Below are 16,799 nucleotides of genomic sequence, written 5' to 3' on the forward strand. Positions count from 1 at the left end.
CCAGCGCAACCACTCTAATATTAGCATATTAACACAGCAAACATCAGCTCTCACGCTGGCTCTGGATGTACGACCCAAGTCCCTGGGATCATATTGCTATTCAATTTTAAGTGTGATTACATTTATCTTATGGCACATTTATAATGCTTAAATATGCCTTGAAAAGTTGTGAGAGGTGGAGAATAGTTTGTCACATTACAAACTTGTAAAAAAGTAAAATCAATGCCTGGCTTATCAGTAAATATACTTTAAGCTTGTCCATAGGGCCTACATAACTTGTTCAATGAAATTGTCAAATGACAAATTCTGTGATAAGACTCTATAGGGAATATATATGGATATGTTTTGGGAATGCCCGCTCATTTTAAGGTTTTGGAAGTATATGGCTACAACACTTTCAACATTTTTGATGGTTGATATCCCTTTATGTCCAGGTTTATTTTTATTAGCGAATTACTGACATTATGCCTAATTTAAAAGAATGTTAATGGCGACATTGACTGCCTCAAAAAAGATCATTTTGAAAGGTCGGTTTGGACCAAATATTCATTTGTCTTTTGCCTGGCATTCTTTGGATATATTCATTTTAGAACGTGCACCTACAGCCAGATTTCATGATTCTCTAACTGATCAGTAACATTATCTTGGACGCAATTTATAAGGATACATAAATGAAACCGTGATTTTTGGAGCATACCTTTTCACATTAAACACTGCATTTGCTCTGAGACATTTCGAAACATCTTTCAAGTCCTGTCTCCCAAAACATGGTGTGTTAACTTTTTTTTTCTATGTGTCACTGAAGATTTTTGAATGTTCTACAACAGTACACCATAGAACAGATGGTTAAGTTTCTCGGAAGCTGAAATTGTTTATTTCATTTTTATTGTTTTTTTCACTATCTTGAGATAAAGATGACCCTATATTGTGTTAATCTAAAATAAAAAAAATTATATAGATTTTTTTAAATTATTATTCTCAATGTCAATGTCAGTTTGTTTACACAGCACTTTTAAAAACAACAGCAGTTGACCAAAGTGCTGTAAATTAAAAAAAAATAAAATCATAACTATTATCATAAAGACACAACACATAATCAGAAAATACATAATAATACATAATATATGTAGGCCTATTATATAATATAAATATAATTACATAATAATACAAAATAACATAATAAGTAAGTCAAGTAAATAATACTTCTACTAATAATAATGAGATAAAAAAAAATAAAAAGAGGCCAACAAGAAGATAACAGGGCCAACTCTTAAAATAGATTCAAAGCTTAAGAATAAAAATGATTTTTTGTGGGACTTAAAGGAATTATCCGGAGTAAAATGCACTTTAGATCAATTTACGGAAGATTGAGAGTACATACTGTACGTTGAGTTGACATCAAAATCATTTCATTCGGATGTGTTTTGAGAAAGTTTGATTTTACCGTTTTTAGTCAAAACTCGTTAGCCTGGAAGTGACCAGGGCATGTCATTTCAAAACGCTACAAAACGCTACAGACCTCGGGATACTTCGGTTTGGCTTTAGGGACCCTCTACTCACTACCACGTAAGTGTAATGTTGTTTGGAACTGTAGAAGAGGTATAAAAATAGCGTTTTGTGGCGGCGAAATGACATGTCCTGGTCGCTTCCAGGCTAACGAGTTTTGACTAAAAACGGTAAAATCGAACTTTCTCAAAACACATCCGAATGACATTATTTTGATGTCAACTCAACGGATGTACTCCCAATCATCCGTAAATTGATCTAAAGTGCATTTTACTCCGGATAATTCCTTTAAGATTGGTCAAAGTGGGCCAATCTGAAGGGGCAGATTATTCCAAAGTTTGGAGAAGCTGAAAAAGCACAATGTCAATATTTTGGTTTTGGGGACAGTCAAAATAAATTGATTAGAGAATCTGATTGGTCTTGCTGGGGTATACCTTAACAGGTCTAAGAGATAGGTGGTGTCTTGACCTTCCAAACATTTATAAATTAACAGAAATATCTTGAAGTTAATCCTATAATGTACAGGAAGCCAGTGATGTGAGGTTAATGGGGAGATGTGTTCATGACATATGGACTCAAAAAGCTATCTATCTAAGCAGCATTATTCCTAATATTAGGATTTCAGTCTTAAGGGGTTAAAAGAGTTAGGCCTAATAAAACTAAAAAGTACATGAGGTTTATAACAGTTTTTTTTAAATGATCTTTATATATAGACACCAGCTGTGTCATAAGACACTTGCAGTTTGTCTTTTTTCCACTTGTGTTCAGCCTTCTCGCCTAGCCACACAACTCCAAGTAATGTCATTTAATCACAGTTCAGAATTAGAATTAGTTCTCATGGTTTTCAGCATCCAAGATGTTTTTGGAAGTTGAATAAAGAAGTGAGGTTAATTCCTCAGTACAGTCAGGGGCGGGCAATGAGTCTCAATAGCATGTTGGAAAGCATCTGAGAATTGGGTAGCAGAGGACTGCTTAAATGTGTGTCAATGACAAGTTAAAGCACATGGTTTCACACAACAAGGGAGGGCAATCTCAAATAAAACAGACATGTGATAAGAGAAAACTGCATTGCACACATCAATCCTTAAGTATATCAGGACCACATGATAATAGAAAATCTAATGTTTGTCCATGCTTATGTGTAAGACCTTCACCCGCTACAGATTGTACAACATTAAAAAAGTCAATACACTTTAAACTCTCCTATTAGTGTCAAACATCTTAAAACCATCAGCTTAGAAGGACAGCAAGCATGTTAAACTCTCCTACAATTAAAACCCTGTCATATTTTGGCATAATTCCAGCTAAAAAATCAGAAAAGTCAATAATGAAGTATGTTATATTTTGGTGGTTGGCAGATCACAGCAAACAACAATGGGTGAGCTCGATCAAACACAAACATTCAGTTTAAAACTGGAATTGAACATCGATGACAATTGCATACAATTAAAACTTTTCTTGAAAATAGTTTGCACTCCTCCCCCTCCTCACCCAGTTGTCCTTGGGGAGTTGAAGTAGCCTAAGTGCAATGTGGTGGCAAGAGCTAAGAGAACAAGACTCAACAACATTCAGCCAAGTCGCCATAATAAACAACATATCAAGTTTAGGTGAGGTGAACAAATCATTCAGAATAAATATGTTATTTGCTAGAGATCTAGCATTTATCATGGCCACTTTGATTAAATCCAGGCCTGTTCTGTCACCTCTTGTTGATGTTGAACTTTCCAGCATAGTAGTCTTTTGGTGGATGGGATTCACTTCTCTGCAGGACAGTGGAGAGTCGAAAGCAGACTGGAAGCCACACTGCATTGTGATGGACAGGCATCATGCATAGAAGACCATGGTGTGGATGTGCGGTTGTCTGTAGCCAGGTGGATATCGAAGGTGAGGCCGAAGCAGACTGGTAGCCTAACTGTGCTGTCAGCTGTTGTGATGGACAGACACCATGGATAGCAGACCAAAGGATGTCAACACTGCAGCCGGACCCCCTGTAGACATACCCTCTCTGGCGTAATATCCCCGCTGCCCAGCAGAGATGGACAACCTAATCACTGGGAGGAGCATTGGTGGAGGAGAACTTCAGGAGTTTGAGGGGAGTGTAGTGTGAATGGCCCACAAAGGCTAATCAGCAACACTCCCCGTCACGCACTAAAGGTACAGTCTCACACCTGCGACACCAGAAAGCGTCCTCTCAGTGAAAAGGCTAAAAGCCGATAGTCAACCGACTAAGCATCTCAGCCAAGGTCCACGCTGGGCATAGATAGACATCTGAGGGCAGCAAAAGAGACTGTAGAAGCAACATCTAAAGAGACAGGAGCAACGCAGGCCAGTTTGGAAAAGTTAGTATTGCAGTTACTGTGAAAAGTACTGAGTGACAGATATATTTTAGGAGGTTCACATTGTTTTGCTTCAATTTCTTGAAGCTGTGTGCAGCTTCACAAGGACCGTTCACTGACTTACAATATCTGTGGAACAACCTCGACGCTTCCCTACTCCCTGATCTCGTTACCTAACATGGCACTTGTTTTGATTTTATAATGAATCACATGAGATTTTCCATAAGAACAGATACCACTGAGAACACTGTGCTCTCAGTGTCTAGTGAGATCTGTCTAACACTGAAATGGCGTTACGTGCCTAAGTTCACCAAAGTGATATCAGCAAATTTAACACACTGTTTTGATTCTTTATTGAATATCTAGTAACAGTTTAGGCGGTTTGAAGGTATTATTTGTCCATTCCATTTGCAATGACGTACACATTTTTAACACAACATTAAAAGTACAAGTACTTGGGCATAGACATGCCTTACAAAGGCAACTAGAAACGTCAAATGCATACAAGGTGATTATGCTTTAGCACATCCTTATAATATGTATTTCCATAAAGTAATTTGACCAAAAGTAGACAGTAATTCTACCAAGGAAATATTTAATATACTACATTTAACTGCCAGTATGTGATAAGACCATGTTCTCTTCAACAACAGCTGAGCACTCACAGTTATAGCCCATAGTGGTGAGCTGTTACAAACACAAAAATGACAGCTGTCTGATACAGGTTGAGCTCTATATAAAACCATTAGTCATGGTCGTCCTTTCACAGGTTATCCCAACTGTCACAGTCCACTGTGAATAGCCCTGCATACAAAGTGGATTATGAAGAATTTTCTGTTCAGTGCTGGTATACTCTGGATTAACAGGAGAGGGGCATTGGGGATGGGATAAGGGGGCAGATATGCATCAGTGATTTGGCTTAGTCTTTACAGGTCTCGCTATGAGTCACTACGACAGACACCGACTCCCCGACGAGTGACTCTTCACATTATGTAGCAATAGCCTCCATGATTTCATGGCACAGGCACTGGCAGAAGCCGTAGAAGACACACAGGACCAGCGTGGAGGGCACGAGGCTGACCAGGATCACCCCGAGCGTGAGCTGCTGGATCATCAGCAGGTAGATGCCCAGCGGCAGCGAGCTGAAGTAGATCAGGCAGAGGAAACCGATGAGGAAGCGGGGGATGGTGCGTGACGTCCACATACGGCACTTCTGGATGGGCAGGTGGCAAGGCAACGAGTCCAGGCTGGGCGGGCGGTATAGGCGCACCATGTTGAGCATACTCATGGTGTCCGAAGACTGTGACTCGCCCGGCACCTCCATGATGGTGATGACCAGGCAGTCGGACGAGCTGTGCGACTGGTCCCCCCCGCCTCCGCCGCCACCGCAGCCGCCCCCACTCAGGCTGTTGGGGGTGAGGAGCACCTCGCCGGGAGTGACCGAGCCGCTTTTCCTGGCCTGGTCCTGGTAGGCGAGGATGGCCAGAATGTTGCTGTCGTCCTTCAGGAGCCAGATCTCCTCGTCCGGGACGTGGGTCTCGTGGCGGCAGAACGGGCAGCTGATGATGCTTGGGGAGGACTCGCCAGTCTCTACAATTTTTTTTAGGCATTTGGCACAGACGCGGTGCGTGCAACTCAGCACCTTGGGCTTGCGAGTGCGGGTGTCGTAGCGGTTGTAGCAGATCTTGCATTCAAGCTCCTCCAAGGTGTAGATGAGAGGCTGTGGGCTCTCCACCTCGAGATCCAGCTTTTGGCTCATCCTGAGACAGTGGGTGGTGGCTGGGAGGATTGGGGGGATTAATGGTGAGCTAATGGAATGTAGCCACCAGGCCACAAACAAATATGGCAATACCAAAAAAAAACTCACACACGGTTTCCCTGGAAGTTATTCCCTGATGCACAATTAGTTTGGAGAGATTTCAAGTCTTGACATGATCTTTTAAAAACAAACACAGCCTGAACAATTTACATCAACAGTTTAAGAGGAGGAGACAGTCTTGACAAATTATGGCACTCAAAGACTTTTCTAACGAGGCCCTGATATGTTGCCAGTGGTCAACAATACCCTGAAATGAACATTGATATTCTGATTGATATACTGATATTCAGGAATATGCACAGTGAAGCATGCGTCTGTGTTCCGATTAAATTTACATTTATCAGGAAGACAGTGAATACCTAATCAGCATTCAGAAACATCTGAAACTCTATCACAGGTAACATTACTGTCAGTCTATGGTAGGTTGCCTTCTTAATAACACATTGGCTGGTAACCTGTTACTTCTAATTCTCATTGTTTTGAAATCAGTAGCTGAGCCACTGATAAGGCTGTATCCAGATTTAGTCTTCATTGACGGCTGCATTTACTTGACATGAACTTGGTAAGTTTTACATTAAGTTGATAAGTTTGCTTACATCTCATGTTAAAATGAAACCTGTGTTCAATCTTAAAAAAGTCCAGCTCATATTCAGATGTCCGGTTGAGTTGTGACCCCAAGACCTTCAGGATGAGTGGGATTAATCCTCTCTAAAAGAAAAAGAAAATACAGTGGGAAAAAAACATCATTTAGGATGACCACAGAAACATGCAGCAATGGAATTATTATTAGAAATTCATTGAAAACCTAGAAAACATTGAAATCTATCCTCCTTCCACTGAAATGACCTTTAGGAGAATATTCTATTTCTCAGTTATTCATTTCAGTCGCATTGCTCGTAAAATGATAAGAACGGACATCGCACACTTGATCTGTCTGAGCCCTTTGCGTGCGTATCTCACAATTCCACATAAATCTGGAATACCTTTCCTGTTCTCCTTGGACCTCTGTCCTCTCCATCCATCACTTAAAAGCCCCTTCAGGGACAAGCTGCCTGTAATGTCATACAAGGAAACTGTGGTCCTCCATGTAAGAAAAGAGTTGTGGAATTTATGGTTGTAAAAAGCGCACACACATCAACAAATCCTCCATCTAATTATTTGTTCTTGACAGAAGACAAGACAAGCAGTGTGCACCCATGCTGATAATAAAGCTGGAGACACTGGACACAACAAGATGACATGGTTCGGTATGTAATATTGCTCGGCTGTGGTGATACCATTCAATCTCAATGGATGTGTGTATCACTATCACTCTGAATTAGTCATGCTCCATTGAGAGGAATTAATCAAAGCACAATGTCACATAGCGGCAGACAGAAAAACAAAACAAAAGACAGATGACGGGTGAGGGGTGACACGGAATTCACTACAAATAAAGAGTTCTGATTCTTTGCCTTTCTGTTTAAGTATTATGCAACACTTTCTTCTCCTCTCCTCCTCCGTCTTTCTTCCTCTGTCTCACTGAGCGCAGGTTGTTAGAATTTGAACTGAGTCTATAAATAGCAGGCTTGTGGGGCTGGATACACAGCAAGCTTTATATAACACATCCTCTCTCTTACACACACAGAGAGAGAGAGAGAGAGAGAGAGAGAGAGAGAGAGAGAGAGAGAGAGAGAGAGAGAGAGAGAGAGAGAGAGAGAGAGAGAGAGAGAGAGAGAGAGAGAGAGAGAGAGAGAGAGAGAAAGTCAAACTCCTTCCCACAAGATGTGTTTAGACAATCTCAAGACAATGATTAGACATACAAGCCCTCACACAACACGCATATCCACAATTGTAGCATTTTCAGATAGGAGAGGAACACCACAGACCCGATGACTGTGACTGTCACCTCACATTGGAGCCTGTCTCCAAGGGCCTTCAATGAGAAGGATGGAGATATATAAATAGGACGAGACAATTTGGTTGAGGGTACACCAGTGGGTCATTTTTTGATGTAGGAAGAAGGACTGGACAAAGCGTGTGAGAAAGGCCAGTGTCTAATTCATTATCTGTCATGAGCTCTCTCTCTGCCTGGTAACACGCGCTGATTGAAGTCTGATGACCTCCACCTGTTCCTGCTCTGCTCTGCCTCACCCTCGTTTACCTACCAGCTGCACTGCATTCACCACTCATCATGCCCTGTATTTAAAGCCTTGCTTTTCAGTCCACACTTGTCAGATCGTCTGCAAACCCGCACCAGTTACCTGCCTGTCTTGGAAAACGACTCTGACTCTTTGCCTGTGAACCCAGACCTGCTCGACTACTTCTTTGATCTCCAGCCCGGTAATCTTGACCTGCCTTCCGTCTCTCTTCTCTGAATACAGCCTAGCCCTTGACTGTACTGCTGCCCGTTTCAATTGCTGTTGTGTGTGTGTTTCCCCAGGACTTCCCGGATCATCCAGCTCCTGCCATTGCTGCTCGGCTATTGGGGAACACACACGCAGACTCTTGGAACTCCCGGAACCCCTGAAACCCCTGTAACCCCCAACCCTTAAATAAACTTTCTAACGTGACGCTTTTGTGGTCCTCGTCCTGTTTGGTGTCTGACATTATCTATTAAAAATGCATTGCTTTGTGTCGTTTCAAGAGCATAGCTTAAACCTACACGCATGACATGATTTCTGCATGGCATGACAACTGACTAGCCATGGAAATATTTATGAAACTGCTTTTTAAATGTCCACTGTACATTATCTAGATGAGGTCAGCAAGACTTAAGAAGTAATTTGAAGGAAAACATGGCAATTTTATTCCCCAACAATGCATCCATCCACTTGAGCTTATTTGCTTCCCAATCCCATGCTGATATCCACTCATGTGCATCAGGTTGGCAGGAAGCACCATCATGCCAACTGACCCACTAGCCAAAAGAGATGTTTTTCAATCCCCACAGCCAAACAACAACCAAACCATTCATCTGTACTTTCTAACACATAGGGGAATGTAAATTAATGCTCTGCACTAAAAGGCTATTATTATGGGGTTTTACTGAGGCCTTTTCATGTAGTGTGCGGAGAGAGCACCTGTAGCACCCAGTCTAGCATGGCGCCTCAGCCACTGAGGTGGAGGTACAGTTATGCCAGCTGGATGGCAGAAAAACAAGCAAACACCATCTGTGTCCCTGTCCTGTGGTAAGCAAAAATGACATCAGCCACCTCCTCGTGCGAAGGACTATTCTGAGGTGTGATTCTTTTAAAGAGGCAGGGCAACACATATGCAGTCTGATTATGATAAAAATGATCTGCCTTACTTGCAGAATGCAAGCCAGCTTGTTCATTTCCTTTTCATTCATCTGAGCATCTGACTACAAAAATGACAAAATGTTTGGATTTTGTTATTCATAGAGTTTCAAAATTAAAGTTCAATTCATGAATCAAGAGGATTTTTATTTTAGGATTCAAGAGCTGATACAATCTTTTTGTTCACTCGAATAGACAAGTAGATTAAAAAAGTGATTACAGATTCTTGATTGTAGCATGCGGGCTACCTAATTCATTATTTACAAGCAGGCAAGCATTTGATTTGCAGCATTGCCAGTATAACTTCATGTCACCACACATTTTCCTAATGGCTTAAAATATAAAGCCTACAGACAAGACAATTACCACCACAGTGCTGGGAATTAATTTCACCACAGCATTCATTTCAGGCAGAAATACATGGTTCAAGATGACTTACCGAAACAATAACCTCTCTTGACACAATTACGATAATGTCTTGATCGAAAGACTGGCCAATCCATTTTGGACTAGGGCTGGAAGGCCATTGAGAGCAATTACTGAAGCTGTGTTAGGTGATCTATCATGTAAGGCACACATGAAATATCCAAAGACTCAGAATATGAAACGAGTTCACCAAAGAAAGAGCAAAAATATTATGACAGACAGAATTCTGGGCCATTAATTTCTTTTGCTTTTGACATTGGGATAGGGACCGATTGAAGCCTGCTGTTTAAGAAGCTTGTTGCCCCACATTACAAAATAATCACTAATAACAAAAGGACTAATGAATGACTACACTGCATGCTTTAAAGGATTTTGTTGAGAGCTTTAATGTAATTGCACACTGGCTTTGCCTGTGTGAATCAATATAAAATCCTTAGAAAAAAATCAGGCTTACTCTGTCTTATATGCCCTTCATTCATTCTGATATTTTCCTACATGGAGGGTTTTAAAAGATTAAGTGTCATTGTCATATTCAAGTGTACAAAGAGCATCTTCACTCATTATAATGGATTATGTCAATCGATCTACACTGGGAGGAAGTCACTTATTTCTATAAGCTTTATAGGACAGGTTGACACTAATTCTATCTCAGAGTATACAAAGAGGCATTTATACTCCTCTTCTTTTGAAACACACAAGGTCATCACTAAAGATCTAGACAAAATAAAGGACTTGGACAAACTTTATGCATTTCTTTTAGCAAATGTGTGCAATGTTGTAATAGATGGCTGATGCTGTGGCTTGGAGAATCATAAGCTAAACTTTTCTGTAATTATTTAATTGTAAAAGAAAAAAATACATGACTGATTCTATCCATATTTCTACTTCTTTCATGTATTTCTATTCTGACTTTCAACCATACAATTAATTTGATATAGTTATTGATATAATTGCTATAATGAACACACTGAGTCTGACATGTAATTCAGATCTTGAAACTGTCAAATAACCTCAGCCTCAACATTGCCAGACATAGAGTCTTTTTTGGTTGCATTCTTTAGTTGCACAATTTGTGTCAAGGTTAAATGTCAAGTGTAGGCTATATCATATCAATCTTACTATCAAATGAAGATATAATCCTTCATTACTGCACAAAGGTTTCAGCCCAACACATGGGATTTCCATTAGGCATATGAATTCAGTTTAGACTGGACTTTGAGGCTGGTTTCAAATTCCATGGCTATAGTTTTAAGTCCCATATATTTGGCCTAAAGGATTTCTTGTTGGTTAGAGCTGTTGAAAAAAACAAACATTTAGAAATAAATAAGCCTAAAGTTCAGTACTCCCATATACCCTATTTCCCCAAATGTTAGATTGAGCGTATAAGCTACATTAGTCAAGGAACATTTTAACGCAGCCACAGGTTACTGCTACAATTAGCCCTACACTGCAGTTGTTGTTGACAAAGATTTTATCTAGTCTCTGGGGGGTTGCGTGAATGCCATCAAAAATGGACTCCCCGGGTAGCCTATCCTACATGTTGGGAAGCCTGTTGGTCGCACCTTTCATGCATCAGTAACATATCTAAGCCCGTTATTTGGTCGCTCTGAAACAAACAAATATTTTATCAGACGCTGCGTTAGGAGGCAACACACATTGCCAAATAAATAAAATCAGTCAGCTAATTTGTTGTAAAGAAAAACTCAGGGACATCATAGTAGAATAAAATGAAATTTTGTTAAAACGTTCACATAGCCTATAGTGTAGACTACACTTTGCTTTTTTTTTTTTTTTTTTACAGTAGCCTAAGCTATACCGTTAAGGAACCAGTCGATGGCGTTTTAACAATGCGAAATTGCCAGAATGATGACCATGACTTAATGATTATTTAATGTAATTAATTCTGAATTCACATTACCCTTTGGCTGCAGCATATACTGGACCCAATATTCGATGCACGAGCCAATATTCGCCGCAGTTTTGTGCACTCACCCTTAGTTCTCGTATGTAGGTCGACACTCTTCCTTATGCTTGTGTCTTTTGTCAAGGTCCGAAGTAACTGCACCTTATCGCTCCATTATTTTTATCCCGTTCTGTCGCTTGCTGTCGGTGAGTCACTGGCGGTCTTGAGGTCCCATCTGCCCGAATGGAACTGCTATCCCTCCATCCCCCTCAATGCGGTAGTGCTGGAGCATCACAACCTGCACTGATTTCTCCTCTGGTTGCTGTGGCAACAGGACCTAGTGCATGCAGCCCCCTAGAAGACTTGACTGACAGTCAGTGTATTCTTTGACCACATAAACTAATCAAAACACTTCTTAAAGTTTGGGAGATGGCAAAATGAGAATAGAGATAAAATGCTGCAATGTTTTTGCTGTAAAATTATACAGGCTAAAGATTGCTTGAGACACCTTGATTAGACCACCAAATGAGAGCATAGCCACTACTGAACAATGGATGCATTTTTTTAGGAAAATCATTGGCCCTGTTTACATCTTTGATGTTTACAGTAGATCACAAGTGGATAACTGACGTTAGCCTTGGTACAATGGCCATAGCTAAACATGCAACTCTGGGGCCTCCCATGTCCTACCTCCCTCCATTACTCACAAATGTACATAAATAAATCACACATTTTCTTTCTTGAATGCCTGCTGCTGCATGTATGAAATGTGCCATAGGCAAATGTCCAATATGAACTTCCCTTGCATAATCCACTAACTGTCACTGCCATCAAACGAACAGTCAGGAAAGTCTGGCTGTTGAAATGCTGTTCTGATTTTTTCACTCACTTGAATTCTTGAAAGCTTTGCTTTGTGGAAGTGTATGTCTGTTTTTCCTTTTTGTTTGTATAGAGCCAATGGTTGTCCCTGATTTTGGAGTGAAAGTTGCATGTTTTTAGTTCAATGCACACTGTGCAATGCTCAGTTACAGGGCTGATCTTGAGTTCATTTAAGTTTTTCAAATGTCTACTTTTGCCTCATGCCTATACACCAGCTGATTGCAAAGTAAAGCCTTAACCCCCTTTTGTTGTGCTGCATTGTGACCTCTCTTGGGCAAATAAAGTGCTCTGCCTCTGAAGCAAAGTAGTGAAAGCCTCCAAATTATTGCTCTTCAAACTTAAAAACTACAAGCACTTGACAACTAAGCACCCTGGCCTGAGGATGTACAAGGCTCAGAGATGTATGAAAAGGTCTGTCAGTCAGTATTTGGCTAATTTAACATTTACAATAGCTTGACAATATATAATTCAAACACCTGTGTTTTTTATACAGATTTTTAAATGAAATATTGCTCACCGGAGGTTAAACTGCTACGGTTATTCTGCAGTTGTTGAATCATTTTGTGGCACACCGCACCATGCAGCAGGCTGTAGTCCCAGGTAAAAACTTCACTGCTCTAGAGCATCCACCCACCAATTCTGAGCATCGTCATCCTTCATGTATAAGGTATGACCTGTCAAACTGGCATAATGCAGGACATCTTCAGAACTGTGCTGTTGGTGCTAGGGTCCTCATGCATATTTTATGAATCTGTGACTATGATAATTCAATGTGAAAGTAATGCTGTAAATGTTATACTGGCCATTGATACACTCTCAAAACACAGATCTGGTAACAGTGGCTGTAGAGTCAAAGCCAATATGGTCAGTTTTAGATTTTATTCATATAACGTAAACTGAGGCAAGTTCCAAATGCTGATCAAGACATTTTATTCCTGGAGTAATAGCATAGATGATATTTGTACAACCCATTCACCCACTGTCTGGTACTGACTAGCATACATGCCAGCTAGTTTCTAGCCCACTGTGTTCCACTCTTCACACAATGCAATAGCAATAAACTTGAACCATATTTGTGGTTTCTTGGTAATAGAGTGAGATACCAAATATTACTAGAGCAGGGGTATTTGTTCTTATTTTCAAGGAACTATTGATCTTACAATTACCTTCTTTCCACATCTCTGACACCCATCGCAACTGTTAGTTTGTTTTTTCAGATTGATTGTACTTTGCGTTAAAATAGGTGCTGCCTTTCTTAGCCAGGGCTCACTTGGAAAAGACTAGAATATGTAACAGATATTCAATACTCTCCTTAGTATAATAACTAATTCAATTGATGGCGTTACCAAAATCTTATACAAATGTTACACATTACTAGATGCAAGCTTTAATTTCGTTTCAGTTTTGGGATAACTGAACACACACACACACATTCATAAACTGAACAAAAACACACGCATGAACATGCGCACATCAGGAGCGAACACACACACACACACACACACTCTCTCTCTCTCTCTCTCACACATACATACACACCATTTCATCACTCTGGCACTAGTGTTTTTCTGTTCCAACATAACTTGTCATTACTTCTGGTGCTTTGTCTAATTGAAGACTTGCTCATGTAGCCTAAAATGTAGCCTATGTCTGCCCAATAGACAGGCCTAACAAAAAATGGCAGAAACATGAAGAAATTTACGTCAGAAATCAAAAACCTGTGTCTGTCATTTAGACCTTAAGTTAATGGAAAGCAATCTTTTGCTTATTATTAATTTCTTGACCAGCTTATTTGCAGGAGTTTAATCAAGATTTGCTTCTATTTAAAATGAAGACATTTCTTGTGCAGGCTTTAGACCTTCTAACTCATCTCACAGGGATACACAGATCTCATCTCATCCCATTTAATCTTACAAAGTGGCTTTAACTTTTTTAGCATTTTCATATAGAACTAGGCCTAGGCAAAGCATACTTTCAGTAATAGTTCTACAAAGCCTAGCCTACTGGTGGTAGAGGATCTCTCGTCTCGGGAAAACAGGATGGAACAAAGTATCTACTGTGATATTCCGGACGAGCTTAATTTGTCGGACCATCACTTCCGTTTGTTCAACGATAAAGGGGGACCCGGCGGAATATTCTTCGCGGGTCAATTTTTAGATTTCTCTGGTGTAATCCGATCTAAATCGGGACCATCAGAATCGCAACCATGGTGAGAATCTATGTTTATACTTATTTGATTATGTTTAGGCGAAATAGTTAACGTATTTTCATGGTACTTATGGGAGAAAATGGATTTATGTTCTGAATTTGAATTAGCTAGATTGCTAACAGCTAGCTACGACACACTAACGTCGCGGGTCTGTAACGTAGTTAGCTGAAGCATTTACAACTTTAGTTTAGCTCAGGAAGTGCATTAACTCTACATGGAATTTGAGAATTTGACCATTGTTACAAATGGACAGGAGTGGTGTACTTGGTCGTCACCCTTTAGCGGTGCTTCATTTATTCTCTTAGAAGTTGTGCTTTGCAGTTGGAGTGCTTGGCTAACATAAGCTAACCATGCAAACTATCAAAGACCCCATAACATTTGCTATTCCGAATGAATAAGAGCGATTCTGAATAAATGTGTTGGAGTATATTGGTCCTATGTAATCATGAACGATATGTAAAGTCAGCTCTCTAAAAGGTGTTTCCAGCTGCAAAATTGCTAAGCTTCCTCCTTACAACGTTACGTTTACGTTGGGTGTTAGTTACTTGTAGGTATGTGTTTTGAGTTTGTTTTGCTGGTATTGAAAAAGGCCTAAATCCTCGTTAAATTAACGTTATCATTTAATTCTATGTATGTTTATGTACATTCATGCATTCTGTTTTCAGACGGTTGGCAAAAGCAGTAAAATGTTGCAACACATCGACTATAGAATGCGGTGTATATTGCAAGACGGACGGATATTCATCGGGACATTCAAGGCTTTCGACAAACACATGAACCTAATCTTGTGCGACTGCGACGAATTCAGGAAGATAAAGTAAGTAGGGACAAAATGGACCACACCTATGTGATAAGATTTTTACATCCATCAGTCCTTAACCGCTGCTTTTCTGTTTTCAGGCCCAAGAACTCCAAACAGCCTGAACGCGAAGAGAAGAGGGTACTGGGTCTTGTGCTGCTCAGAGGAGAGAATTTGGTCTCCATGACTGTGGAAGGACCCCCTCCCAAAGATGTAGGTGTTTGGTAGTATTTGAATGGTTGAGCCTTGATTTAATTAAATGCTGTTTACTGTGTGTTAAACTTGTCTGGTTCTCTTTCAGACCGGCATTGCTCGTGTCCCTCTGGCTGGTGTGGCCGGAGGTCCCGGTGTTGGTAGGGCCGCAGGCCGTGGAGTACCCGCTGGAGCTCCAATGCCTCAGGCTCCTGCTGGCTTGGCTGGTCCAGTTCGAGGTGTTGGTGGCCCATCACAACAAGTAAGCATGGGTTTATGTGCTGCATAAGTCATTCTCCTTCCTGTTATCATTGTAGCTGCACAACAGGGCAAGCTGCTTGATGCAACCTCAGGACTGAGCTCCAGTTTCAAAATGTATATACAGCCTTTTACTTTTGCCATTTCAGCTGTATTGTCTTCCAGCCTAAGATGTCATTTTTCACCTCAGGTGATGACTCCTCAAGGTCGTGGCACGGTTGCAGCAGCTGCGGCTGGTGCCAGCATTGCAGGTGCCCCCACACAATATCCACCTGGCCGAGGAGGACCTCCGCCACCCATGGGAAGAGGAGCACCTCCCCCTGGTAGGCATTTTGCTGTTTGCTGGAGAGCTATTAGTCGTCACTGTCTTATTTAACCATCGTTTCACCTAAATGCAAGGTTGTCATGTGGCTTTGGTCTTCCATATCCTGTTCATTGTTTAGTGAACTGGACAGTGAATTGGCACTCTTGAAGTAAAAAGATAACGGTCCTTTGTCCACAGGTATGATGGGTCCTCCCCCTGGCATGCGCCCACCCATGGGCCCTCCGATGGGAATGCCTCCAGGCCGTGGTGCTCCCATGGGCATGCCCCCTCCTGGCATGAGGCCCCCTCCCCCTGGCATGAGGGGTAAGGCCAATTTTGGATGAACTCTAAAATAAGAGTATTTCCCCTGTGTTTGTGTAAATGTGATGTGTGTAGTGATGCAATGGTTTAGGTGTTTAAATAAATAAAATAAAACCTTTCAAGACTTCTGAAACTCAAGTTCCCCCTTTTCTCTTCTCACTTTAGGACCTCCCCCACCAGGAATGCGTCCTCCCAGACCCTGAGCAAACTCAACCGGGAAGTCATCATGATCCATTTTACTTGGCCGAGAATGGGAATCTTGAATAAGACTGTTGTATAGTTTGATTTGTTTTTTTTTTTGTTTTTTTTTGTAATTTGTGTTTTTTAAATAAAAGTGTCTGAAGGACAAATTGGTTTGTGAATGTTCCAGGTTTGTTTTGCAACACTACTGAATTGATTTATACAGTGACTTTAATGGCAACGAAAGGACTGTAGAATGACTTAGTATTTTGATTCGAGTACTTTGCCTTCCAACATGATTTTAGTTTTGAGTTAATGTTTACATGTCTGACCTGTTTTTGACCAGATTAAAACCTTTTTTTCTTTTTCTAACCCTTGTATAGTTATTT

At 40.7% G+C, this 16,799-nt stretch overlaps 2 protein-coding genes across 4 annotated transcripts; one reads left to right on the forward strand and one right to left on the reverse strand.

Annotated features, from left to right (window-relative positions):
* Positions 1–1,749: 1,749 nt before the first annotated feature.
* LOC125302644 (E3 ubiquitin-protein ligase RNF182) lies at positions 1,750–11,574 on the reverse strand. Of its 3 annotated transcripts, XM_048255945.1 has the most exons (4): positions 11,358–11,574; positions 6,258–6,369; positions 5,710–5,778; positions 3,815–5,621 (listed from the first exon to the last, which is right to left on the reverse strand). In XM_048255945.1, the coding sequence occupies exon 4, from the start codon at positions 5,599–5,601 to the stop codon at positions 4,831–4,833; it is 771 nt and encodes a 256-aa protein (XP_048111902.1). In that variant the 5' UTR covers positions 5,602–5,621; positions 5,710–5,778; positions 6,258–6,369; positions 11,358–11,574; the 3' UTR covers positions 3,815–4,830. The 3 variants fall into 3 exon arrangements, 2 of the variants coding, with proteins under 2 accessions (XP_048111902.1, XP_048111901.1); XR_007194945.1 differs by lacking the exons at positions 3,815–5,621; positions 5,710–5,778 and adding an exon at positions 1,750–3,808; XM_048255944.1 differs by lacking the exon at positions 5,710–5,778.
* A 2,649-nt stretch (positions 11,575–14,223) lies between these two features.
* Positions 14,224–16,782, forward strand: snrpb (small nuclear ribonucleoprotein polypeptides B and B1). Its single transcript, XM_048255010.1, has 7 exons — positions 14,224–14,356; positions 15,022–15,173; positions 15,257–15,368; positions 15,457–15,609; positions 15,796–15,928; positions 16,108–16,233; positions 16,396–16,782. The coding sequence occupies exons 1-7, from the start codon at positions 14,354–14,356 to the stop codon at positions 16,431–16,433; spliced, it is 717 nt and encodes a 238-aa protein (XP_048110967.1). The 5' UTR covers positions 14,224–14,353; the 3' UTR covers positions 16,434–16,782.
* Positions 16,783–16,799: the final 17 nt, after the last annotated feature.

The sequence above is a fragment of the Alosa alosa genome, chromosome 10 (genome assembly GCF_017589495.1).
Source record: "Alosa alosa isolate M-15738 ecotype Scorff River chromosome 10, AALO_Geno_1.1, whole genome shotgun sequence".
Lineage (NCBI taxonomy): Eukaryota > Metazoa > Chordata > Actinopteri > Clupeiformes > Clupeidae > Alosa > Alosa alosa.